General features: G+C 48.1%; 1 protein-coding gene across 10 annotated transcripts in view; it reads left to right on the forward strand.

Annotated features, from left to right (window-relative positions):
• Positions 1–27,591, forward strand: part of LOC138749030 (myocardin-related transcription factor A-like) — a 158,484-nt gene that overhangs the window by 121,655 nt on the left and 9,238 nt on the right. For 8 of the 10 annotated variants that reach the window (XM_069910060.1, XM_069910052.1, XM_069910057.1 and 5 more), the window contains 8 exons: positions 663–785; positions 1,925–2,175; positions 3,999–4,158; positions 5,353–6,294; positions 8,198–8,302; positions 8,655–8,810; positions 11,763–11,820; positions 14,045–15,911. In XM_069910060.1, the coding sequence (XP_069766161.1) occupies positions 663–785; positions 1,925–2,175; positions 3,999–4,158; positions 5,353–6,294; positions 8,198–8,302; positions 8,655–8,810; positions 11,763–11,820; positions 14,045–14,547 (2,298 nt within the window). In that variant the 3' untranslated portion in view covers positions 14,548–15,911. Of the gene's footprint in view, positions 1–662; positions 786–1,924; positions 2,176–3,998; positions 4,159–5,352; positions 6,295–8,197; positions 8,303–8,654; positions 8,811–11,762; positions 11,821–14,044; positions 15,912–27,591 lie in introns of those variants that run through there. The other 2 variants (XR_011348374.1, XM_069910056.1) reach the window with 2 other exon arrangements.

Here is a 27,591-nt window from a genome sequence, read left to right on the forward strand (position 1 = left end):
CTCTGCCATTTTCAGAATTGCTTTCTTCAGCCCCTCCATGTGTCCATGTGTCATGTACCTTTGAAAGCTGCGGAGGCCAGCCGGGTCTCTCAATCTCCCTTCCAGGCCTTCTACAACCATTCTAACTACTGACTGGATGAGAGTTGGATCTCAGGGTACCAGATTGCAGCTGAATGGGAAGATATGGCCTCTGGTAAATCCAGACAGTGGGGAGGGGGGAGAAATGGTGTTAACCGCACATTCTGGTCTTGGTAGCATATACCGGTGCAGAAAACTATTCCCAATTAGTATTCGCTTTTGACTGACTCCTGTTGTTGAAGTAAATGAAGTCTCTGCAGGATCTGACCCTGCAGAGTTATCACACCTTGTCCCTGGTCTTAGCCCTACTCGGTGTGATTAGTGCCAGACTCAGCTGTACGATCATCACTTGCTCCTGAGAAAGCAATCTCATTGAAGTCAGAAAACTTAAAAGTACAAGGATTTCTTTCTCAGAAGTGGGAAATGGGATTGATGTAGATGGGCAAAGTGGTTGGCAGGGACAAGATGGGCTGCTGGGCTCGTACAATTCTTGGTACTGAGTGTTTTTGCACTCCTCTCTACTTCCTCCCCAAACTGTATTGGGAATGATATTTGTTGCTTTATGTCCCCCTGTTGTGTTGCAGTATCTTGTATCATTGCCAACGGGAACAGAACTGAAGTTCAAGCCAGTGTCTGACCAACAGATTGTAAAATTGGCAAATGGTGTGCCATCTCCTGCTGCTAAACCTGCGCCAACACTTATTAAAGTAAGCAACTCTTCCCAAATGTTCCGTGGCTCGGTCCTCTACTCCAAAATGTGTGCTCAGAAATCTGGAATTTAATAGGTCAGTTGACTGATGTGCGTCAAGTTGTGTGGTTCAAATTCCTCCCTGTTTACTTTGTTTCCTTGCTGGTTTTCCCATCTCCTTTTGTTGTCACAATTTCAGATTTATTGACTGAGTACATACATGACATCACATACAACCCTGAGATTCTTTCTTCTGCAGGTGAGGCAGAATTACCACTTATTGGTAGTGCAAAAAAAAACTGCACAATGTGCATGTAAACAGATAACAAATGTAAACAAACTGCAATACAGAGAGAAAAAAAATCAATGAGTGCAAGTCAGAGTCCTTAAATGAGTCCCTGATTGAATTTGTTGTTGAGGAGTCTGATGGAGGAGGGGGAGCAGCTGCTCTTGAACCTGGTGGGTGCGAGTCTTGTGGCACCGATACCCCTTCCCTGATGGCAGCAGTGAGAACAGAGCTTGTTGGGTGATGTGGATCCTTGATGATCGCTGCTCCTCTCTGATGGCAGCGTTCCCCGTAGATGTTCTCAATGGTGGGGAAGGTTTTATCTGATATCTTGGGCTGCGTCCACTACCTTTTGCAGGGCTTTATGCTCAGGGCTATTGGTGTCCCTGTAACAGACCGTGATGCAGCCAATCAGCACACTTTCCAACACACTTCTATAGAAATTTGTCAGGGTCCCTACATGGAACTGTGTTCTGGGGGAATTTATTTGGAGTTTTTCTTTGGATCAGGTCTGGTCGTCTCACTCAGCCTCAGTTTTTTTAGATTTAAACACACAGGGCCTTCCAGCCCACAAGCCACATCGCCCAATTAGTCTACGAGCCCCGTAAGCTTTTGGAGGGTGAGGGGAAACCGGAACTCCTGGAAGAAACCCATGCAGCCATGGGGGAAGAACATACGAACACCTAAGTCGGGGCTGGATTCGGACCCTCATCGCTGGTGCTGTAACAGTGTTGCACTAACCGTGCTGCCCTGTTCTAGCCGTTATTATGACACCGCCCTCTGTGCCACCTCAACGTGACTCTCCTCGCATGCTTGTTGGGGGGGGTGGGGAGGGGACGACGACTCACTTTGTTTGTCCTGACTCGATTCAGCAAAGTCAGGCAAAGATCGCACGTGACAAGAACCAGCGGAACAAGAAGCTGAAGGAGCCCAAATCCCGGGTAAAGAAATTGAAGTATCACCAGTACATGCCGCCAGACCAGAAACTGGAGAAGGCCGTGCTGCCCCTGGACACTGCTTACTCCAAACTGCTCCAGCAACAACAGCTTTTCCTCCAGCTCCAGATATTGTGCCAACAACAACACCATTACAATTACCAGACCATCCTACCTGCACCACCCAAGTAAGTACCCAGCTGCCAGGGACCTTTCACCTTTCCACATGCTGCGTTTGGAATAAGAGCACTCTAAAATGCTGGGAGGAGCTCTGCTGGTCTTTTCAATGCACATATATAAAAAAAAAACAAAGCTATATCGCCAACAGTTCAGACCTGAGCCCTCCTTCAAGGAATAAGCAGATTCCTGTGGACGGCCAGCAGAGTTTCTCCAGTCATTCAGCACCCCGTGCAACAGAGGCACCCTTCAAGCCATTTGCGGCTCCCTTCACAGTAAAATCCGGACCGCTCGGGGATTGGGTTGGTTCCGATTATTCCGGATTCTCGGGCAGTACTTTTAAAATTCAAATTTAAGGAAGAATGAGGAAGAGATGAGCAGGTAAATGTTGTTAGTTTATTCATTAGCAAGTACAGCCCAGTTCATTTATCAAAACGAGAGGTTTTAAAGAAAACACGGAAAATATATAAATATAAAAAAAGTTTCACTGCAAAAAAGAGCATGTTTAAAAAGAACATTGTCTTTTACTAATCTTTTTAAACCCCTACCACTCAGCAAGGATAAAAAATAAATACATGGGAATCAGCCCAGAACTAGAAAGCACCAAAGTTTCAGAACATCCTGAATTCTTTAGGTTATGATAATCGTCCATAAATTGTCCCCACGTCTTTTTAAAGTTATCATTTGACTCTTTAATAGTATATCTAATTTTTTCTTGTCTTAGATAAGACACGATATCACTGAACCATTGTGTGCGTATGTGTTGGGAGAGAATTGTCTTTGCATTTCATCCAAGTTCCACGTCTGGCTAACAATGACGTAAAAGATAAAATTCAGTTTTAGGTTGGAGTCGGTAAAACATCATCAACTTGAAATGATCCGTATGGAACAATTAGAGGGCAAGGTTCTAACTGGACCTTGAGAATCACCGATAAAGTTTGAAAGATGTTTTTCCAAAATTTTAGGGGCACGTCCAGAACATGTGAATTAATGAATCATCAACAATATCTGAATAAAAGCGAGATAACTTAACTTTAGACATATGTGCTCTATGGACCACTTTAAATTGCAACAAACAATGTCATGTACAAAAGGAGGTCGTATTAATCAGATAACAAATAAAATGAACATTGTAAAAGAAAAATACAGTCTAGAAACAAATTTCTTTGTGATAAGATGACCTGTATTAAGTGTGGTCACACAGAAGCCCACTAAATATAAAGCGTTTGAAAGTCCAGATTCTCGGGTTGTTTGGATTTACGGCATCTGGATTTTTAGACCTTTACTGAGACATTCTCTACCATATTAGGTTGGTGGCCTTTCCAGAGCATTTGTGCTATTCTGCCCTGTGGAGGGGAAGGGGTAGAGTTGGGGGTTCTTGCTAAATTCATCTCAGAAAGTGCGTGAATGAGGATTGGTAGAGGGTCTGTCAAACAACACACTCTACCACTGAGGGGAGGTGAGATATAAACCAGAGGACATGGGTTGGGAGTGAAAGGGGAAAAGTTTAGGGGGAAACACGAGGGGGGATCTTCTTCACACAGAGAGTGGTGGGGATGCGGAACGAGCTGCCAGCTGAAGTGGTGAATATAGGCTCAGTTCGAACATTTAAAGAAAAGTTTTGACTGATAGATGGATAGGAGGAGTATGGAGGTCTATGGAGTGGGTGCAGGTCAGTGGGGCTATGTAAAATAAAAGTACAGCACAGACTGGAAGGGCTGAATGGCCTGCTAGTACAACGATGATTCTCCTGCTGCTGACGATGTCACTCGACTATGGAGTGTTATAAAGGGATGCCTTGCTATTAGTGAGCGTTTTTTCCTTTTTTTTCTAGACAGAACAGTGATCATCAAACCAGTAGCAGTTCTACACCAGTCAGGCCTCTGACTAACACCGCACCCTCGTCAGGTTCTGTGGCTCTGTCACGGCAGAACAGCTGCACGACCACCGTCAAGCCACCAGCATCCCTGCCCGCAAACCTCGATGATCTGAAGGCGAGTTGTGTTCTGTGTACCTTCTGCCTCCTGCAGTCATGCTTGTAGCATGTACTGCTCCACAGGAATCCCCTCTCTTTGTTAAAGACTGGGGGTTGTCACATCATGCAGTGGTTTGTACTGAGATGCCATTTTCCTGTCCTGGACTTGACTATTCCTCACGCAGACGTTGTGGCTGATCGACCTGCTGGCAGCAAAGCATCAGACTGTGGTTTCCTGTCTTACCCTAACCATTAACCCCTACCCACACTACTGAAACATCGCTTACACTCACAGCAACTGCAAATAATGATCTATTCTTCTAGATTTATTATTTCTTGTTCTGATCATCACATGGTGTTCATTTTTAAATTTCTATTTACAGTAGGGTAGAAGCCAAATCCACCCATTTAAACCCGTGCTGCCCAAATTAACCAACCGCCCCGTATGTTTTGAAGGGCGGGAGGAAACCGGAGCACCCAGTGGAAACCCACGTAGACGCAGAGAGAACATACAAACTCCTTCTAGATAGCGCTGGTTTCTAACCTAGTTTGTTGGCAGTGTAACAGCGTTGCACTAACCGCTACACTGACCATTGTAATTCAGTTCTGTTTTAAGATTATTTGACACAAACCACTTGGCAAAATGAAATGGTTTGTCTGCAAGCAGTCGAACAGGTTTTCTCTAACATTCGTACAGCCATATAAAGTGTTAGGATGCAGGGAGAGCAGAGTTGAATGGTTGCCCTTTACAAGATGTGCTTGGAGCTCCCAGGATTAGGCCACGCTTCACTGTTCCAAAGCTTTTGCCTCTGTTCATTGTTCCTGCCTACATAACCATGATAATTGACTTTGGGGATGGCTGGCTTGGCTTCACCATGAGAGATCGCCATGTCGGAACATTGAGCCAAAGATGCCCCTGCTGGGGGTACTCAGTTGGTCGAGCAGCATCGGTGGGAGAAAGAGAAGGGTTTCAGCTCGAAACACCAACCAACCATTCTTTCCCGTTTGCCAATGCTTCACGACCAGCTGACTTTAGAGCAGTCGAACAATCAGCTCTTTTCATCTTCCAGTCCGATGGCGCTCACTCTGCGCAATTGGGTGCTGCTGTTAACCAAGCCGGTACTTCCCCCCCTCTCCCACGACAGGATCTGCAAGTCTGACTTGTGCCACGGCCCTCCCTCTCTCACTGACTCCTTTCCCTTTCCATCCCCAGGTGCCGGAACTGAAGCAAGAGCTAAAGTTGCGAGCCTTGCCTGTGTCGGGGACCAAAACCGACCTCATTGAGCGGCTGAAGAGCTACCAGGAGCAGAGCCGAGGCGGGGGAGCTCCTACTGCCACTCAGGTGGTGCTCAGCAAGGCCATGCCGCATGTCCTCAAGCCCGCTGAGGCGGTGGTGGCCACCCCGGCATCCCGCCCCGGCACCACCCCGGCCACTGGCGATGTGGTAGCTTCACCCCAGACTGAGCTGGCAGCCCCCACCACTCCAGCGTCGCCCACTCCCTCTGACCGCTCGACACGGAGCCCAGAGGAGACAGCCCCACCGGAGCCATTGGCTGATCCACCCAAGCCGCTGCCGTGCAAGGAGGAGGCCCCCTGCCTTAACGGCGCACTGACGCCCAGCGCCCTCCTCCACCGCCACGAGGCGGCCAAGGACCCGCAGGCGGCCATCAAGGACCTGATGCTGCGGGAGAAGGACAAGCAGATCGAAGAGTTGACCAGGATGCTGAGGCAGAAGCAGCAGCTGGTGGAGGCCCTGCGTCTCCAGCTGGACCAAGGCAAGCGCTCACAGCACTGGCCCCCTGTCTCAGTCAAGCAGGAGGAAGCCCCTGCTGGTTGCCCCCTATCCCCCAAGTCCGAGAGGCTCCAGCCCCCAGCTGCCAGCCCTGCTGCCCCCCAGACCAGTCCTGTGATGGTGAAGCAGGAGGGAGAAGGAGGGGATGCCTGCCAGCTCCCAGCCCCCACCCCTGCCATCCTGCTGAGCCCATCGCAGTCTAACCAGCTCAGCATGGGCATACTGAGGACAGTGGCCCAAACCTCCAGTGTGCTGACCAACGATACTGGCGCTCACCTCCTCCTCACCGTGACTCCGCAAGGCACCGACGTGGATCGTGCATCTCCCCCAGCCAGCACCACCAAGGATGCCCCAGCAGGGCAGGTAGGTGCCCAATGGGTGGAAGTCAAATACCAAGCTGCAGATGCACTTGACCCAACAAAGGGTTTGGATATGATGGCAGGGAAGGTGGGAATTGATTTTTGGCTCTGAGAAAGGAGATGGGGAAATGGGCAGAGAGAGTGAGAGGCCTCGAGGAAAGGAGATGGGGAAGAATGTGGGGAGATTCGAGGAACGGCTCTTCATTTACTGCCTGGGTGGCATTAACACGACTTCTCCAGTTACCCTTAAACATCCTTTCCCGCCTCATCATCCAAACCCCCCCACCCCGTCGCCTTTCCTCTCATTCTCCCTCTCTCTTCCCTTTGCCCTGTCTCCTTTCACAGAGTCAAAATCAATCCTCACATTCCACCTTAACACTTTATGACTGTTGGCCTGGGCTCTTCCCCTCCCATTCGTCCCCCTTTCTCTCCCCAGCCTTTAATTCAGGTGCCCACCTACATTTCGCTCATCCTTGAGAAAGGCCTCAAGCCTGGAACATTGGTTAAGTAGCTTGATCTTTGCTGAATTAAAATGCTGTTTAAAGTGAGTTTCACCGGCACTTGTGCGTTTTATTGCACATTCTGTTGTCCGCCAGCAGAGGGCGGATCTGAGCCACTGACCTGATGGTGGGAATGCCCAGCAGTTTAGTTGTTCAGTGGATTTGTGCAAATCTGATTCTGAAGCAGCAGGATTGCATTGAATTTAATTGTAAAATTTAACCTGTAAGGGATATTAGTTTGAAGTATGGAATAAAGATGGTTCGGCAGTGGGCACCATGTTGAGCAAGAAGCATGAAAGAAATGAGCAGAGTCCAGCAATGTCTCAGTGTGAACGCCTTCACTCAAAACCTGTGATTCAAACACCCGCGACCTTTCCCCTTTAACCACCATGTTCTGCGGGGCAGAAGTGACAAGGGCTCGACCCGCACCTAGAGTCCCACTGGATGCCGTCGGTCGCTTTCCTGTCCGCGATTGGGGGGGGGGGGGGGGGGGGCGGTTCGCTTGCTGCGTGGGTGAGCCCCACTGGGTAGGTGCAACATGGCAATAGTAAAATTAGGCGCACCTTGTGCTTAGGTGTCACTGGATGGTCCAGTGTACACCTGGAAAATGGGTGTTGGAGGGGGTTTATGGGTTGGACATGGGTGAGGGATTCGTGAATATTTGAGCAAAGGAATTGAGGACCTGTGCACATTTGGAGAGGTTCAGGGTGGGTTGGGGACTTGTGCACACGAAAGGCAGCAGTGGATGCAGGCCAGGGTTGGGGAATGGTCTCGGCTCACCAGCTTGGGAGGAATGATATCAGGGGCACACTGGGTGGGAGGATGGTATTGGAGATGTGAATATGGGGACTGTAGGTGGGTTGGGGTTGTATGCAGAGGGTACATGTTACTGAAGTCATGTGTGCACTTGTGCAATGGTTGACCCCCGTCTCTCCACTTTTCTTTGGCCCATACGACCTGTGTAAAAGTTGAACCCCCCCCCCCCCCCCACCCAGCTGCCCACCCACCATAGCTCCCGAGGCCTTGACCGTGGACTCTTCTAGGTCCCAGCTGCCTGCCCCATCTGGGCTCCTGACGTCCCAAACGCAGACTTGCCACCTGATCCCGCCCATCCGAGCTCCCAACGCCTTGAACGACACAGGTACTTACTGTGATCCAAATTAATATAGGTGTAAAAGTCCACCCCACCTCCAAACCCGACTGCTACATGAATCTGTACAGTTTTAAAGTGATGGTTATGCCCTGGCTATGCTCTCTGCTGCTGGTGTAAAGGCCACATTTTTCACATCCACCTGGAATGTCCCCTCAGCAATTCTGAAACCATGAACAGGGTGACTCACATGTTGGGCTCAGCCTTGCAGCTATTCTGACTTCCCTACATTGACGTGTTTTTCCTCGCATTCTTAGGCGGTGATGTTGCCCACAGTGCAGGAACAGACACAGCAGCCAACATCCACCACACAGTCAAAGCAGCAGTCCCGAGCAGGTTCGACCACCCAGAGGGGAAAGAAGGTATCTGCTTTTTAATCTGTGATGTGGAGCAGTTTCCCCACCTTTCTGCATCCAGCCTGTGGTGAATGGGGGCTGATCTTTTCCAAGTTACATGTTGTACCTAATTGCATAGTGACCGGGCACTTGAGAAAAACATCAGGCTCCTGCCTGTGTTTTGCTCACACCTTGACCAAGGGCTCAGGCTGGAAACATTGGACATAAAGAATGCTGCATAACCTGCTGTTTCCCCAGCATTTTTGTGTATAAATCTCATTACCAAAGCCCTCTTTGCGTGGGGCAGTGTCACCTCCTTTCTGGCAGTGTCAGGGTTTCTGCTGGTGTTGTCTAACCCCTCGATGTGTTTCTAATGTAGGATCAAAAGGTGGGTCTGCAGCTGATCACTGGGATGTCCAATGCGGTCTTGTCCTACACCTTCACACCCCAAAACCTACCGCCCTTCTTTGTAAACAGTGCAACGGAGAGCTCATTACAGTCGAGGGTGGGTAATGGCTCCAGTTCTCCACACAAGGTAAGTTGTATCCGAGAAACTTGATTGAGGGGGATATAGGAAGGGATGGTGGAGAGGGAGCATGGGTGGTGACAGGCATTTCACCCTGGTACTAATCGCCGATACCTTGATGAAGGGCTCGAGCCCGGAATGTTTGTTATACACCTTTATCTTTGCTGTATAAAGTTCACTGGTTGACCTGCTGAGTTTCTCCAGTGTCTGTGTTTTTATTTCAACCCCAGTGTGTGCAGACATTTGTGTTTCACTCTGCCTCTCCTCCTCTTTCCAGTCAATTCCCTCCCCACTCTGTAGCAACAACATCTTTCCTATTGGGCTTGTTCAAACTTCCTAGGTATTGAAGTCCAGGAATTCCTCTCTGACAGAGCATAGAGCCTCAAAGACTGCTATTAAAATAAAGCATTCATTTATCGTAGACGTAGAAGCAGAAATAGGCCATTCCGCCCATTGAGTCTGTCCCACCATTTAATCATGAGCTGATCCATTTTCCCCACTCAGCCCCACTGCCCGACCTTCTCCCCATAACCTTTGATGCCCTGGCTAATCAAGAACCTGTCAATCTCTGTCTTAAATACACCCAACGACCCAGCCTCCACGACCACCTGTGGCCACAAATTCCACAGATTCACACACACCCCCACCCGGCTGAAGAGATGCCTCCGCAGCTTTGTTCTCAATGGACGCCCTTCAGTTCTGAAGTTGTGCTCTCTTGTCCTAGGTCTCCCACCGTGGGAACCAACCTTTCTCCATCAACTCTGTCCACGCCTTCCAACATTCAAAATGTTTCAGAGATTCCACCCACCCCCCCCCCCCCCCCCCGCCCCCGCATTCGCCTAATCTTCAGTGACTACAGGCCAAGAGTCCTCATATGATGATCCTTTCATTCCCAGAATCAACCTTTGAACCCTCTCCAATGCCAGCCCAATCCCAATTCTCCACGTGTCATCTCCCCAGGACATGATGAAGCCTCAACATCACATCCCTGCTCTTCGATTCTATTCCTCCTGAAATCTTCTCAGAGTTCACATCCAGGAGTTTCTCTCTGAGAGGACACAAATGCTCAGGAAGACAGTCTTATTGAAATAAATCATTTCTTTGAAGACTTGTTCAAGAGGACCAGAATTAGAATGAAAAGGATTTAACAGTTAATCCAACTGGATACAAGCTTATTGGGTCTGGATGGCAGGCAGGTTTAACAAACTGCTGCTTTATAACCATTGCATCCAACCAGGAGAGCCCTGCATGTCACTTCCAACAGCCACCAAAACCAGGGCTAATGCAGAATGGGAGAAATTAACTGCAGCAAAGTCAGGCCCAGTTGTTGTTCTGCACGAGCAAACGTGATGAAGGGTTAGGCTGTCACTGCCGATGAGGAGGCAGGTAGCTGGTGGGGAATGCAACTGTGAGGGTATTATTTAAACATGGTGTGAGCCTGCTGATGGACATGAAATTCAGTCATACCTTGGAATTGGACGTGTTCTCGAAGGGGAGAAAATGGCAGGGAAAGAACAGGGGAGAGGGCTGAATTGGTCACCGGCTGAGCATTTTGCCCTGGTCAGCAATGGCCACGGTCCTTCCATGGTTTTCATGTTCAGGCATTGATCCATTCACAATGATAGGATCCTACTTGGAGCATGCTCTGCATATGTCTCTTAATGCAGTGGTTTCCCCCCCCACTCACATACCACCTTAGGTAATCATAGAAGATCGAGTGGTATGTGAGTGGGGGGGGAAGTGAGGTTGAGAACTACTGTTTTAATGCCTGGGGGTCCTGAGGATTCTTTTGTGCAGACATTGGGCTTGTCCCCTGGTTTATTGGGTTCTAATCTCACTTTCTACTGTGACCTCCAGTCTGTGGTGATGAGGAGCTTGCAGGGGCACAACCAGAGGGTTATCACCTGGCAAGGAGAAGATGTTTTGGAACCTGTTTGCAGAGCGGGATTTGGTCGGTGCTGATGTGCTCAGTCTCGGTTCTCTGTGCAAGATGTCAAGGGAGCAATTTAGATGGGATAGGCTCTGTTTCCAGGGAGGCTTGTGGGAGTAGAAAATGCCGTTTGTTTCTTCAGCACTCTGTGACGTGGAAGTTGGAGAACCACCCCAGTGTTCAATTCCCCTGTCGCTTTGCATGCACCTTCTCCAGTTTGATTTTCTTTCCCCTCCTTGACGTGGAGCAAGTAGTGTTGTCCTGTTGTCTCCAACAGCTCCCAGGTGCCTCTTTGTCACCATGAGGGAGACAATGTGGCCTTGGCCCAAGTCAAGTTTCTCATCTGATTGTACAACCCGACGAAACAGCATTCTCTGGTCCATGGTGCAAAATGTGCAGGCACACAACTAGACATAACACACACACGAGCAATCAAAACCTATGCAGGATAAGTATTTAATCTATATAAATAAGTATTGTTTCCTGAATGGTTCGTGTGAACAGATCCTTTGGTCGTTCAGCATTCTCACTGCCCGTGGGAGAAGCTGTTCCTCAGCCAAGTGGCGCTGGCTCTGATCCTCCTGTATCTCTTTCACAACGGGAGCAGCTGAAAGATGGAAGGGATCCTCAATGATTTTGCATGTTCTCTTCAGTCAGCGATCCCTGTAGATCACGTCGATGGGGGGGGGAGGGGGAGGGAGACCCCAGTGATCCTCTCTGCCACTCTATGATTCTGTGGATTGACCTCTGATCCATTTCTCTGCAGCCATCGAACGATGGCACAATCCCTAGGAAGAGTGTGATGCCCTCGGGCTGTGTCCATTGTTGATGAATGGAACTTGCTCAGTAGACTTCCGGTCCCATGTCCGTGCTCTCCAATGCTTGGTCAGTGACCAAGGTGATCTGACCCACTGCTGCCTGAGGCTTGGGGCTGCAACAGAGCCATTTTGACCTCATTGTCACATGACCTTGCCCTTCATGTCAGTCTTGGCTTGCACCTGGTGCTCACAGTGTTGTTTTGCTGTTTGCAGGAAAATTCCAGAAGCCAAGAGATGGATGATTTATTCGATATTCTTATTGAAAGTGGAGGTAAGAGAAAAACTGACAAAATATTTTCTTGCTGAGTAAAGCAAGTCCGAGAAAGTTGGCTGAGATTGTCTGAAGTGATATCTGTTAGATGGATACAAAATTGAGGGGAATGGATGGTTTTCCCCAGAGCAGAGATATCCAAAGCTCAAGGGCATCTGTTTGTGTTAAGATGTTTAAAGGAGATCAGAGGAGAATCTTTTCACTCAGAGGATTAATGGAACCTGGAACACTGAGTGCATGGTGGAGAGACGTGTACTCGTACTTAACGATCTAAACCAGTGGTTTTCAAATGTTTTCTTTCCACTCACATCCCACCTTAAATATTCCTTTTGTCATCGGTGCTCTGTGATTAGTAAGGGATTGTTGAAGGTGGGATGTGAGTGGGAAAAAAAGTTTGAAAACCACTGTTTTAATCGTCCCTAATTGAGTTGTTATGTGCACGGTTTCAGAACTCCAAAGGAAATGGGGCAATGACGATATTTCTCAAGCAAACTCAGTAACAATTGGGTCTAGAACAGTGATTCTCAACCTTCCTTTCCCACCCACACCCCACCTTAAGCAATTCCTTACTAATCTCAGAGCACCGATGATAGAGGGATTACTTAAAAGTGGGATGTGAGTGGGAAGAAAAAGGTTGGGGACCACTGCTGTAGTCAATCCTTTTAAGTTGCTCACAAGTGTCTTCTGATAGTGAGGGCCAAGCAGCAGGTAGGTTGGAAACTGCATATCTGATAGGAACTGGGTTGGGGATACACGCACATCCCCACCAATTATCGGGCACCTATGGGGATCGTGTGGGCCCGATATCCAAATTTCCCGGTTGACTGAGACTCCCTCTTCCAATACCTAATTAATACACCTACATTAAGAATACACTGTTAAAAATACAGTACTGGAGTCTTTAATTATGTAAAGTTCACTTTAATCGGGTAATTCCCATAACTTACAAAATTTAAATTCAACCCTCAGTGGCTGTAACAGCGTTGCGCTAACCAGACCACCGTCATAATTAATCACTGCCAATTTTTAACATGCCTTTTTTTAACCATTTGTATATGCCGGTGTATAGGTCTATCCTCGAAATTTAAAAATGTTACCTCAAGATTGGGTCGTCTATCACGCCGGGTCTAAAATCCGAACCTTGACAGTGAAGTTTCACCACTGCTACCATCTTCCCCCACCCCCTCCATGTCCTATCCTCATCCTGCTGCCTCCAACTCATGTCTCTGTCAGCCCTGAGACACACTATCACCTACCTTGTGCTGACAACCCAACTCCCCTCTACGCCTGTGTCCTGGTCAGGCCCTCAGCCCCGACTCCCCTCCATGCCCATGTCCCAGTCATGACCCCAGCCCCGACTTCCCTCCACATCCCTGACCCGGTCAGGCCCTTGGCCCCAACTCACCTCTATGCCGGTGTCCCAGACAGGATCTCAGCCCCAAATCCACTCCACACCTGTGTCCAGATCAGGTCCTTGGCCCTGACTCCCCTCCATGCCTGTATCCCAGTCAGGCCCTCAGTGCACCTTCCTCGCACTGACAACTTGGACTCACCTCCATGCAAGAGGTGAAAGCAAAAAGAATGCCCGCGTATTGAGAGACATCGCTAGTTCAGTGGGGCAAACCTGCTCCTGTCCAACAAAAGTCTCATTGCTCCCCTCTGGGGTCCATCCGCCCAGTCTTATCATTTTATTTATTTGCTCCCTCAATATTTGCCAGTTGTTTGAATTTCTGGTTGATTGAATGCCAGAAAATGGGGATTCTACTGTAATTATCTGCAGAGCTCTGAGTTGGAATAGGTAGGGATACAGTTACGGAGATTTAATTTGGACATGGTGTTACCATGCTGTATGTCCAAATTAAGGGACCCATGAGCCCGTCCTGCCCAATTAACTTACAATCCCTGGTATATTTTGAAGGGTGGGAAGAAACCGGACCCCCGGAGGAAACTTGCTCAGACACAGGGAGAACATATAAACTCCTTCCAGAGACCACCGGATTCGAACTCCAGTCCCGATTGCTGGCAAGACAACAGCGTTGCGCTGACCGCTATGATTGATTGTGATGGAGGTGCACGGTTAAAACTGTCTTTAACCTAGTGCCATGTTGTCCAGAAGCACTTTGGGAGATTGCTGACTGAATCGAGTGTGGTGGAAGCAAGACCAGGGGAACGCGAAAGGGAAATGATGCAAGCTGTGGCTTATTTTTTTTGCCTTTGTTCACAGAAATTTCGGTCAATGCCAAGGACGTCACCACCTCTTTAAACACGCCGTCTCCGCGGAACGTCTCGCCCACTCTCGCTGCGTCTCCCCCACTGACTGCGGTCAAAGTGGAACCACCGACTCAGCACTTGCCGCTGGACCCTGCCACTGACCAAGAGAGCCGGCTCGAGGACTTCTTGGTGAGCACGACAGGTGTGCCGTTGTTGTCAGTGGACCATGATGGCACGCAGCCCCTCTCGCTCATCGACGACCTCCACAACCAAATGTTGAGCAGTTCCAGCATACTAGAACACCCACACTCCCCCATGGACACATCAGACATGCACTTCACCGACAGCACCAATCTTACCCTGGACCTTGCCGACACTAACTTGGACAATATGGAGTGGCTAGACCTGACCATGGGTGCCTCCTCTGTGGGTCTTGCTCCTTTGAGCTCTGTGACCCCCAGTGTCTTCTCCACTGACTTCCTAGATGGCCAAGACCTACATTTACACTGGGATTAACGACGACAGCCAAAACGTTGAGGGCGAGCCTTTGCAAAGCCTCTTGAGTCAACGTGGAATGTCGGTGTGCTGATGCTGAGTCACGGAGAGTGCCCTGGGTCATGATCCTTCACTTCACCTGAGCAGGATCTACACACGAGTCAGGAATGCATGATCTTTTGTGGAGCATCAGAGGGTCTTCTCTGGTCAAAAGTCGCAGGCAAACAAAGGCCTGAGCTCGTGGCCGCATCTCTCGAGTCCAACCACTGCTGCTGGAGAACACACCTGGGTTAGAGTCCAAATCAGAGGTTGAACCTCATTTAAAGAATGCCCCGAGCGAAATGGAATCGTTTGACTCTGATCTTTGCGTTGGAGTTCCCACCTAGCACACATCTTCACCCAGTGTCACCATTCCCAAGGCTGCCTCTTTGTACTGCTTGGGGCAAGTTAGAAGTTTTTAAAACCAGAGCCCCATGGTACATTACCGGAGTAGAAATCGAAAGTTCCCACTATCCCTCTCCATCAGCCCCAGCCTGCTCAGGACAAGTCTGAATGTTATTGTGGTCTTTGGCTCTAAGACCACCATACAAAACCTGTGTTTGTGAGTGGCTCGGACATTAGCCGCAACGTTTTGGCTTGTTGTGAAATAGTTTATTTCTTGCCAAGCAATCTGGCAATGTTTGCTTTAGTCTGAGAGTTGAACTTGGCCCTGGTCAGCCTTCACCATGCCCCCACGTGCCATTCATTCCCGGCCAGATGTCTGTCGAATTGGACTATTGGATCAGGCAAGATATGACTCATGTACATCCCAAGAAGAGTCATAACCTTCTGGACCGTTTCATCTGACGAAGAGCAAGATCTGTTCTGTCTCCGTGCCTAGAACTGAAACTGAGGTGCTCAGGTTGAAGCAGGAAGGTGCCACAGCTTTGTGGCGTAGGTGGCAGATCAGCACCCTGGGGCTGTGGAGGACCAAATGATAGAAACTGCTTTCAGCGCCATCTTGGTGTCGGGCACACAATCTCTGCGGCCCCTATGGTTTGTGGGTTGTGGGGCTGTGTTGTTTCCTTCCCTCGTCAACCCCGGCTCCGCTGCAGGTGCAGGGCGACTCTCGGCCTCCTACTCCCCTCGCCTCTCAAACCACGAGTCCGAAATGTCGAGGGCCGTGGTTTCTGCTGCAGTATTTCCAGAAAGTGAACCAAAAGGCGTTTTTAAAATCTGCTGAAGGAGGCAATGCTCCTTGCCAGCTACATGGAGATTTTTTAAACTGTAAAGTTACAATCATATAAAATGTAAAATGAAATTGCATACTGTAATATGTACACTCTAAGTCATATCTGTATGTTGATAGCTTCACAGCTATGTTCTATAAACCACTGATAAAATAACACTGGTGTACGGGGCCCACTTTGCATTGAAAATGACACCTTGTCTAGACTAGTGAATTAGCCATGGGATGTTTCCCTCAGTGAGGTTCTATACCCAGTGTTGTCTACCCCATGGCCGAGCTCGAGAATAACTGGGTGTTTTCACTCTGAACCTTTAGCTCTGGCTGAGAGTGGAAAACCATTCCCTTGGGAGCAGGGAAGGATCGTGCACTCGATTTCCAGATTATTTACTCTAAAGCTGCCAGAAACCAGAGGAACAAGGGCCTGGAAATAGTGACAAAAAGGGTGGAAACCCTTTGTTCCTTTCACATTAAACTAGTGACCAGGCATTATGTTGAGTTCTGGACAACAATGTGCTTTTAAATTTCTTGAGACATTTGACACATCTTTCTCAAATGAATGTTGACGCATTCTGCCAAGCCTTTTAGTTAAAGCCAGAATGTAGCCAACAGTGAAGTTTCATTGGTCCTTGTATAACCCAGGTGGCTTTGCAATGTTCTAGTCTCCTGATCCTGTCCAGCACAAGCTGTTTTACCAGTGTAGGGAAGCCGGTTATTTGACTTCTGTAGAACTTTTCTCTTGGGAGCGGGGAGGTGGGGGGTGTTGAGGGAAGCCATTTGTACCATTGTAATTCTGGTGCATGACAGAACCCAAAGTGGATGCATCGGTGTGGAAATGGGAATATTTGAGAGAAATTAGCTTTCATTGAGGGTACCTTGCAAAGAGAGCTTCCCGAAACAGGTGGCTTTATTGAAAGTCCCAGCTCCATTGGTTCTTGTCCATCTGTCTGGCACAGGGTAGCCCAATGAAAATCTAGAGGAGACCAAGCAGGGAATTTCCCCACCGCCCCCTCAACAATAAAAATAGAAATGTTTGCCCAGTCAAATTTCTACATTCGCTTGTAAAAGTGCAGGGGTGAGTTCCACTTGGCAAGTCTGCGCTCTGATCCTGGCTGTTGGTAACCAGTGCAGACAGAGTGACCTGTTTGGGTGTGGAAGTCTCTTTCATTCCTCAGCCTTTGTGTACAATTTTGTACAGGGATGGTGCACCCTTTGTGAGCCTGAGAACTCACAAAAAAACTGCGTCTTGAGCCACCAGCGATACCCGTTCATTCGTTCCGCATTGCCATTTAATTTTCTACAATCCCCAAACAAAGTTCCCATTGAACCAACAGGATTTTCAGGCCGTACTGAGTCAGAGAGTTCATTAGCACCCCCTTCTTTCCTGATATCTGCTCTCCTCTAGCTCTGTCTCACTCCTCCCTTTCCCCCACCTCTGTTTCCACAGAGCCCCAAGCAACACCCCCTCCTCCCCCAGCCAATCTTCACCTTTCCTCTCTCCTGCATCCCATCCATACCAATTAATTCTGTTGGTCTGCGCTCCTCCCTCTCATCCTTTTAATTCAGGCCCCTGCCTGCTTTTTACTTGTACCTTGAGGAAGGCCTCAGGCCTGAAACCACGGCAATATATCTTTCCCTCCTATGGACGTTGTGAGACCTCCAGCATTTCTGTGTTTTCACTGCAATCACGTCTGCAGATTTTCATGTTTTTCTCATTAGCAAATCCCTGTCAAAACAAGCATTTGAACTTTAGTCGTCTGACCCCGGTGGATATTTGTGCATTGTCCTCCATTGTATTTCAGTTTTAAATCATTTCCAGCCCATTGATGTCATCCAGTAGGGACATGCAGCAGGTTATAATGGTTATCTTCCAAGACCTCACCATTGACATGGATAATGACCACTCAAAGCCAGGACAGCACAGATGATGCTGCTGCTTCATGCTTGGGGACCCAGCATCGATCATGATGCTCCAGTTCCTCTCCCCCCACCCCCACCCCCCCCCCCCATCTCAGCCTTGCAGATACATTAGATGGAAGCAGGAGGTTATTGTCCCTAATGAAACATTAAAAATGGAACTGACATATATTTTAACTTTTGCTTTCCATAAGGCAATGAATAAGGCATTAGTGTTACCTGGTGTCCCTAACAAATAGGAGAAAGGGAAGCAAGGGTCTTTTTCCCCCTCCCCCAAGTCACTGAGTGTCCGTGGATTTGCCTCCAGCCTTCTGCAGCCGGACAGACCCCCGTTCGATCCATCACAACCCGAGCTTCTGATCCAAACCTCTGGCACAATCAGGAAGCTTTGAGCGCCTGACCCCCTTCTTACCCTCAAATCCCAGCTCTGATACCTGGTTCCCTTGAGCCAGTGTCCAGCAGCCTGTACAGGTTCCCTGACCGAAGACGCCTGTAGCCTGAGCCCCTCACTGCTCTGCTCCCATGTGGTCACCGTCCTGTACGGTCATCTTCTCTGCTTCTCCTGGGGTTGTTCTCCCCATTTCTGGTGCCCTGCACCAGTCTGCTGCCCCCCCCCCCCCCCCGAAGTCTGCAGCCCCTCATGGCCACTACTGAACACAGGGCTGCCATCTTGGGTGTAGACCCATGGTGATAGGAATTTAGTTGAAATCACCGTCAGCTCCTTTAACAGGCTGTTTAAAGTCTGTACGGAAACCGCTGGCATTAGGACTGGACGGTTGACCCTTTCGGAGCAGCGCTGTGTTTCTGCTCCCCCCAGGTCCACATCAGCTCCGACAGTGCCTCCATTTTGTTTCGAGCAAGACAAGGGAGCTTGGGTCTGGTGGGATCCCTGTGTGGGCTCGTGGAGTAAACAGATTAAATAGCTGCCTTCCTCAACGCAAGAACAAGGTGTCTTTACACGGTAAAATGTGCGATATACGGGTGAATCAACTGTAACGATGCTGAGCCATCGCGTTAACATGAAATTGAGGTTTATCCATAAATAGTATCACCTTGTGCGCCAGTGATCAGTTATCAGAGATGGGTTTCATCTGGAATGCCAGAAATAGGTTACGACGTCAGAAGGGTTTAGTACATTTTTTTAGGGATATATATATATATAGTTTGGCACAACATCGAGGGCAGAAGGGCCTGCTGTAATGTTCTATATTAAACCAGCTGGGATTATCCAAAATAGTCTTAAAGCCTGAAAGTAAAATATGAAATTTTGCAGACACCGTGGTTGAAGTAAAAACATGATGCTGGGAAAACTCAGCAGGTCACACAGTGAACTTTATACAGCAAAGGTATAGGGACAGACCAACGCTTCAGGCTTGAGCCCTTCGTCAGGGTTACGAGCAACACCTTTATCTTTAAAGTACACGGCGCCTGCCTACATTTTGCCCATACCTTTATGAGGGTCTCAAGCCCGAAACCTTGGTTCTGCCCCATTAACTTTGCTACATAAAGGAGACTTGTGTGACCCACTGAGTTTCCCCAGCCTCATGTTTTTACTGTCAGTTTAACGTGGGGTGAGAGAATCTCTGTTCTTTCCGTGACTTCTCCAGATTCCGAGATCGTGACACGAAGCAATCACGAAAGGGTTGCTGCTCTGTTCTCCAGAACTTCATTTCTTTGCAAGAGGAACGACTTCTGACTAAGAGTTGGTTGAGTGTGCTCCGTTGTTGAGTGGAGCTCTCTGGTGTCCCCACCACTGGTAGCAGTTCCTTCATTCCCTGTGGCCCAATGCTGCTCCATCTGTCCACCCACATCGAGGCACCTCTTTAGCCTAGCCAAGCCCTGCCCTGATCTTGCTCTCTGGCTTTTTATCTAAAATTGAGGCCTCCTGTGAAGTGTTTCTGTTAAAGTTGATCCCTACAGTGAACTGAATGGTGTTCAATACCTGTTCCCTGCTGTCACACTCTTGAAGGTGTTCTCTGCGGATTTTGCTCACAAATTGATGTGACTGAGAGGAGTTTGATCTTGAAATGCCTCTGTTTTGGCAGATTTCTCTCCTTCACCTGCTTCAGTACACCTGCCCCTCTCGAGTATCCTGGAACTACACAAACTGTACAAGGTGAAGGGAAGAAAGTTTAGATGAGATATCGGGGGTAAGTTTTTTTACACAGAGTTGTGGGGGCCTGGAAGGCCTTGGTTGGGTGGTGGTGGAGGCTGGAACATTAGGGGCATTTAAGAGACTCTGACAGGCACACGGATGGAAGAAAAATAGAGAGTTCTGCGATGGTGGGGAGGGGGGGGTGTTAGTTTTTTGATAGGTATATATGGGTCAGCACGTCATTGTGGGCCAAAGGGTCAAGAATCTTTAGGTTATTGGGCTTGCATTACTGCCTTTGCTTGTTGAATTGCTCTCTGATCTGGAGCTCAGCCCCAAAAGTGCCCTTTCAAACAGGGACCAGTCGGTGGCAATCTAACAGGGCCTCGCGAGCTTATAACCTTTTCCTCCCCCTCCTCATCTCCCCCGAGCAGCAATGCCAAAACCTGGTTTTCTTTTCCAATGTTCTCCCTTCACGTAGGCCTGATTTTTGCAACCTGATACCATTACCTTTTATTATGCTTTCTAGATAATGGTAACCCCACTCTGGCCAGTCCCCTTAGAGAAGGCGAGAAGAGAACATTACGTTCAATTTACCCGTTTGTCCCAGTGATCCCTGACAACATCTAAAACTGTCAATGTATCCTTCCGTCCATCTTTCCTTGTATTACGAGTTCATTCGACCCTAACAGTCAATGTCACCAGATACCCAGTTCAAATAACTCCATTCCAATTTAATCCTTGTTCCCCATTGCCTTCAACCTTCTGTACTGAGAACATTTTTAAAGGTATATATTGATTTGCCTCTATCTCGGAGGATATTAGCACAATTCACTTCTCCAGAGTTCTTTGCAGAGTACCGTTCCTTCCAAAACTCAGAATCGGATCTATTGTTATGAATGTGGCATAAAATTTGTTGTTTTGCAGCCGGTGAAAATATTGCCATTATTTTTTTAAATAAATAAATTAGTGCAAGAGAAAAAGTGAGGGATTGTCTATAGGCTCATTGTCCATTCAGGAATCTGATGGTGGAGGGGAAGAAGTTGTCCTTGTGTCGATGGGTGCTCATCTTCAGGCTCTTGTATCTCCTTCCTGATGGTAGCAGAATGAAGAGGGCATGGCCTGGGGTCCTTGAGGAGAGAGACTGCTTTCTTAAGACACTGCCTCTTGTAGATGTCCTCTTGATGGATTAAAGCCCAATGCCCATGATGGAGTGAAGTCTGGTACCCATGATGGTGCTGGCCAAGTTCACAACACCCTCTAGTCCCTTCCTGTCCTGTGCATTGGCACCTCCGTACTGGAGCATTTAGTGCAATTAGGGTATGGAGTTCAATGTTACCAATGTCTGATTCTTCATCAAGTCCTGGCATTACTGTAGGTTGAATGTTTCCAACATTTTCTGTTCTTGTTTCTGATTTGCAGTGTTTACATTTTTTGTCTCAATTACAAAGCAAACTATACGGACTTTTCAGAATTGGCGGCAGGTATCTGAGATCTGGTATGAGAACCGACTAATCTGTTCCCATTCGTAGGTGCTTTGGGAACTGGGGAGACAGTGCTGAAGTGAATAGCAAAAAATAGGGATGGAGCCAACACAAAAATGAGGAACGGTGAAGTAAAACCTCTGCTGGAGAAATTCAGCAGGTCTAACAGTGTCCTTTATACACCAAAGATTAAGAGCCCTTCATCAAAACGTTGGCAGAACAATGGTAGCACTTGATCCATAAGCAGGGCTTTCAAAGGGAATTAAAAGGACATTTGATGGGAAATATCTAACGAGGCTTCAAGGAGTGGGATTGGGCAGATCTCTGCGACAGAGCCAGCTCAGACTTGATGGGCCAGATGACCTTTTCCTGGGCACCAATGAGCACGGGATTAATGAGTGGCTAATGTGAGATCCGCAGCCTTGGGGGTGCAAAATGTCCAGCCACTGAGGCTGGGCCAGGATTCCCCGGGAGATTCCCACTGATCCGCCCCTACATGCGTCTTGCATCGCGCTAACTGGGCTACAACAAACTATTACCCAACTGCACCGTCCCTTCAACTAAAATCACAGCAGGATGGAAGCTGTCAAAGGACACTGATGAAACACTTAGCAGGTCGGTCAGTGACTGTGAAGAGAGAAACAAGTCAAAAGTTTCAGGTCAGTAAAACAAAGGTCTAATGAAACATTGCCACAAATCGTCAGCCTTGTCCTCGAGAAACTTGCAGGTCAGGCAGGATCCTTGAGAAGCTCACATTCTTGTTTAGCAGCATTGTCGATCTATTTACGTGACTGGCTTTTTTGAGGCGTTACAATGCGTTTCAGCTGCAGCTGACGGGAGGTGGCTCCTGGTTGAGGTGAAACCTGTCCCTTTGACCCATCTCCTTTGACTTCAATGGTGCTGGAACCAATGGTGCCAGAACCAATGGCACAGCCTTTCATCTCCCCATTGATATCAGGCAGTGCTGATGCACCAAGACAGACCCCATCTGACTGCATTTGGGTCTCAGAACCGGCCCCCATCCGACTGCATTTGGGTCTCAGAACCGGCCCCCAACCGACTACATTTGGGTCTCAGAACCGGCCCCCATCCGACTGCGATTGGGATCTCAGAACTGGCAAAGAATAAAAGGAAATATTAATTTCCTTGGGACCAGTCCTTAAATCTAAATACTAGTTGCTTTGTAAATACTGGAAATCTAAAACAAGTTGCTGGAACTGACCAGCAAGTCTGACAGGTCATAAAGGTACACAAGGACACATTTCATGCAGAACCCAGAGCTGAATTCAATAACATCTTTGGTTTTTGTAAGATGTCCTTCTGTTTATGTCAAGTTCTTTTATTTTGCTTAAAGGAAATATTAACTGTGCCTTCATTTCCGCTGCACTATTGGGGAAGGATGCAGGATTATCCATAATAAAGCGATAACAAGCTAAAGGTCCTAAAGGTGAAGCAAGACTTCCAACTTGCTTTTTGGAAGTTGTTCATGGCTGCCTGATGTTACAGTGACCCCTGTGTAAGGGGTAGACAGGATGAGGTGGGGGGGGCTGGTGCTGGTTGCTTGAGCATGTAGGTTTGCCTTGTGTTCTGGCATGCCACAAATGTGTGTTCTGCCTTCTGGTATATGGCCATCTGGCTTGGTTAAGAATTGCTGTCGGCCACCAGCTTACTGCTCGATCAACTGCAGTCTGTGGTCGAATGTGGACACTAGGTACTGAACCACTACATTGCCTTCTGGTTTCCTAAGGAATACTTGGAAAGCACTTACAAGACAAATGTTGAAGTTCTTGCTCTGTGGATGCTGGATTCAGGCTTCAGGCAAGGAGATGCCAGTGTTGGAGAGCAGTGGGGCAGGGAGGGAATGTCGGAGTGATTGTACATCTATTTTTCTGAGGTAGGAGGGCAGTTGGATGTAGGCGTCATTGAGGTATAACAAAATCCTCCCATTTAGAGCAGTTGTGTCAAAGTTCTGTCTTAATTATCCAGGTGGCTCAGACTGGATTTTTGATGGATTTGGATGAGAATGTTGCGTTGAAGAGTTTGATGGAGGGACCAGAACACTACTATGGGCAGTCATTGACAAGTTGCTTCGAGCCAGTGAAGGTTCCCTTGTTACCAGTCATTCCCACTGTGTCTGGCTGCGTTGGCACAGGCTGCATTGAGGGGAGCCTGGGCTTTAGCTAATGATGCTGGGTTTGGAATCAGGTGTATGGGAGCTCCATTGAAAACAAAGGGTCAATCAACCAGGCCGTGTATTGTGGTAAAGGGAGTCACGTCTCAATTTCATAAAGGTGTGAGAACCAGAATCAGGTTAGCAAGAATATGCCATCTTCATCACCAGCTTCCGAGTCGGCTGATGCCCCTGAGTGTCTGTGCACCTGAGCTGCTCAAAACCCAGGGGCGTGTTCTTCTGAGCAGGATGTGGTCTCTTTACTGAAGGGTGAAAAATGCCGCTGTCATTGTCCCTGGAGCTCTAAACCAAATGCTTCAGTGTGCAGGGTCAAAGTTGTATCTCCGTTACTGGCACCTGTAGCAGGATAATCAATAAAATTATTGGTATTGTCCAGTGAACACCCTGACTCTGTGATCTGAACAGTTTCTTCTCTCTGTTCATCCTCCTTCAGGACAGACAGCGTTTAACCACTAAGCAGGAGATTTAGACAAACTTTCTGCTCAGTTTGTGGAGAGATTGCACCTGTTGGCATGTGGGTCCACACCATCTGCAGGAGGAACTCAGTGGGGCTGAGTAGATCCATGGGAGAAAAAGAATTGTTGACGTCTTGGTCCAGAGCCCTTCCAGAGAGTGGAGGTCCTCCCACAGATGGTGGCTCGGTTTGTACCGCTCTGTGTTGAATGAAGTTATCTGTTCCTGAAGATCTCCTGATCGACTCTTGATAAGGGTTCACGTTTAATGTTCGTTCTCTGCACACCTCATCAGGGGAAAAAAAGATGCAAATGACTTATAAGGCCCTTTTGAAGCAGGGATCACATCCCAAAGTATTGATCAGGAGTTGGGTTGGGTAATGGATGAGTGGGATAAGAAATGTCCAAAATTGGGAATGTTGGTCAGGATAATTCTCTTAACCACTGCAATTCCAACGCTGCAATCCCTCCTGCACCACAGTCTAGGCCTGGAAAATCACTGGACTGTCGCACACGACCCCCAGAATCACGATCAAAGATTTATTTATGGTGAATGCCCTCGTGTCCTGTGGAGGAGCTGAGCAGTGTTTGTATGGGATTGACCAGATTGTGAGTTTGACCCAACTGCGTCCTGATCACGATGACCACCATGTGCCCTCCGATGGCTCTGCAAATTGGTGGCAGTGTTTAGTCTCAGGGTTCGGGCCAGCAGCGGTGTGTCTCGTGTCTGTCCTGATGGTGGTTTCACTCCAATGGATTTGCCAACCACCCTTCCACTTTGCTTGTGTCTGGATGTGCAGTGGGCAGGTCCACAAGGCACTGGGTGGATAACAGGCACCTGTTTTTATTCTCCCGTCTGGACTGTTGCTCATCCAGCTCTGTCTGTGGATCTTGACATCACATTTTCTCGCAGCCTTTGAAGAGGGCAGTGAGAGCACATCGGTAATGGTAAAACATGTTAAAAGGGAAGGCCTCTAGTGGTGAGTGAACCTGGCCACAATTACAGTCAATTTGTTTTAAACAGTTTTAAACAGTTAACAGGTGAGAAGAAAGCAGAGAACTGGGGCAAAGTTCAGTCGAACAATCAAGGAGATGAATTTTCTTCCTCCAAATGTGAAACTCTCTGACTTTCCACTTGCCCCTTGCGTGCCTGGGGTGGCTGGTGGGAGAAGGTGTCAGTCAGACCCACTAGGGCTCTTACATCCACGAGGATTGTTCTGAAATTGCAGAGGGTGGGGAGTGGTCATAATTCAGCCATGCTCTCAAGGAATGGTGAATGAGTGTGAGGGGCTGACTGACTTCTGCCCCCTCGTTTCCCATGTGTCGTCAAGTCTTGGCCCCCGGTGTCTCTAAGGCAAGGAGATGTGTGTACGTTTGAAGGTTACCCTGATCATGAGTGTTTCTTCAATTTCATTATTGTTGAGTCCTTGAACATTAGGGCAGAAGAATAGAATCGAAGAGGAGGCTCTCGCAGACATTCTCTGTGAAGGGAGAATCTTGTTTTCCCAAAACAAGGTGCTTCTTCCATTCTCACTCTGGTGAAGCCAACCTCCACAGATTAGGTGTTGGGAGAGGTGAGGGACAATTGTCCACTCTATTCTGGATGGCTGCTGTTCGAGAAAGGTGCCCATGATGGGGAACTCAGTAAAAGATGACCGGCTTGATTTGCAAAGGCCTCTGCTGTCAGTCCTGGGGTAAGGTTCCAGAAGCCAGGCCCTGCCACATCTTCAGGCAGGAGCGAGTTGCATTGAGGGGTGGGATCTGCTGGAGAAGATGGTCCTTGAACAGTCCCCACATGTCACAGCTTCTACCTGTCAAAGGAACGTGGGCAGCACTGGATAAAACAAGCAGGTCCTTGCTGCCCTACATTCACAGCAGGCCCCACCGCTAAGGTACCCACCACTCATCACTGTGCCATTCGTGGAACCCTGGCATAAATTGGGGTTTGTCTCAGTTTGGTCCTGAATGATTCTCTGTGGGCCTCTGAAGCCGTATCTTTCTACAAAGCTGTAAACATTTATTTGGAGCCCTTGTGGAGAAATGTACACGGGGTCCTTGCTGTACTGTTGTGCACCTTGGTAAAGTGGGGGTTGGGGAAGCAGACACCAATTTTACCACTTTCTTATCATTTTTAACTATGTAAACACTGTATTTGTGTTGAACCCTTTAAAACATTTTTAAAGAAATATTGTGTTTGTGTTATTCAGATTCCTTTTATTAAAACCAGAATCAGAATTTATTGTCAACAAGTCGCGAGATTCATTGTTTATGGGAAGGAATATTAATTCCTACGTTAGTGTGGAATGGAAGGGATGTTTTTACTGCTGGCAAGTACCAAGGTTCACCATGAAAATAGCATTGGTTGACAAATTGCTCTACATTTCGGGGGGGACACGAAAGTCGGCAGATGCTGTGACTGTCGTCCAAACATAGACACCAGAGGAACCCAGCCTCAAACTGTGACTGATATTCTGGAAAGTTCCACCTTGGGCCCCCGTGCTATTAACATTTTCTGATTCTACATCCCATATGTTTCACTTCTGCGCATTTACCACATTCGGGTAATGTCCACGAAATCCTGCACCAATAACGTCAACCAGTGGAAAAACATGGCTCTGGTTTTCTGCTGGTGATGTGCAGAACTGGAGAATCGTGCTCAGTGTTTCCTCTCGAGTGAAACACTAAAGTCTGTAGACGCCATGGTCGAAATAAAAACACGAAGGTTGGGAAACTCAGCGGTTCAAACTGCAAAGATAAAGGGACATCACCAATGTTTTGCTCAGACCCTTGATGAAGGGCTCGGCCCAAGACGTTGGTGACATCCCTTTACCTGCTCTATAAAGGACACTGTTTGACCTGCTGAGTTTGCATTCCAAGGTAGCTTCAACCAGAAATTTGGACTGGAGTCCTTGGCGAGGCCAGATATCTCGACAACACAAAGAACTCATGGATAGACTTACAAGGAGACTTGTTCACAAATGTTTTTGTGACAATGAGAATGTGTTGGGCTTCACTAAAGCACAACCAGAATTTAAAGGTGTTAAGGGAAGGCAAGAAGATGTGTGTTTGTTCGAAGGTTACCCTGATCATGAGCGTTTCTTCACTTTCATTATTGTTGAGTCCTTGAACATAGAATCGAAGAGGAGGTTCTCGCAGACATTCTCTGTGAAGGGAGAATCAGATAGACACTGTAGAGGACGAGAACTGCTGGAGTGCTGAGCAAGCCCAGAGAAGGTGGAAGGGATATGAGTTGGGCAGCATCCGTGGACATAGGACTTGGAAAAGGGTCCTGACCCAAAAGGTTGGCTGTTCGTTTCTCTCCAGAGACACAGTCTGACCTGCTCAGACCCTCCAGTTCATTTAATAGAACATGTGCTGAACTCCTCCACAGCCAAGCTGGCATGGGGAAGGTAACCGTGAGCTGTCAAAACAACATCGTCCATATCCATCTTCAGCAGGAGTGTGTTCCATCCCTGACCTGCATGGTTCAAAATACATTCCTACTCCAATGCAGGGATAATTATTGTGTTGCTTGAGGAATGACCTATGACCTTTTGAGTACACTGAACAGAGTCTATAACTGTGTATTGATCTGCAGGGGTGTGTGTGGCTGGGTGCACAAGCACTTGTGTGTATTTGGGAGCGTGTGGATGTGGGGGACGTGGGTGCACATGCATTTGGGTGTATGTGCGTGTGGGTGCACA

This window comes from Narcine bancroftii, chromosome 13 (assembly GCF_036971445.1).
Source record: "Narcine bancroftii isolate sNarBan1 chromosome 13, sNarBan1.hap1, whole genome shotgun sequence".
NCBI lineage: Eukaryota > Metazoa > Chordata > Chondrichthyes > Torpediniformes > Narcinidae > Narcine > Narcine bancroftii.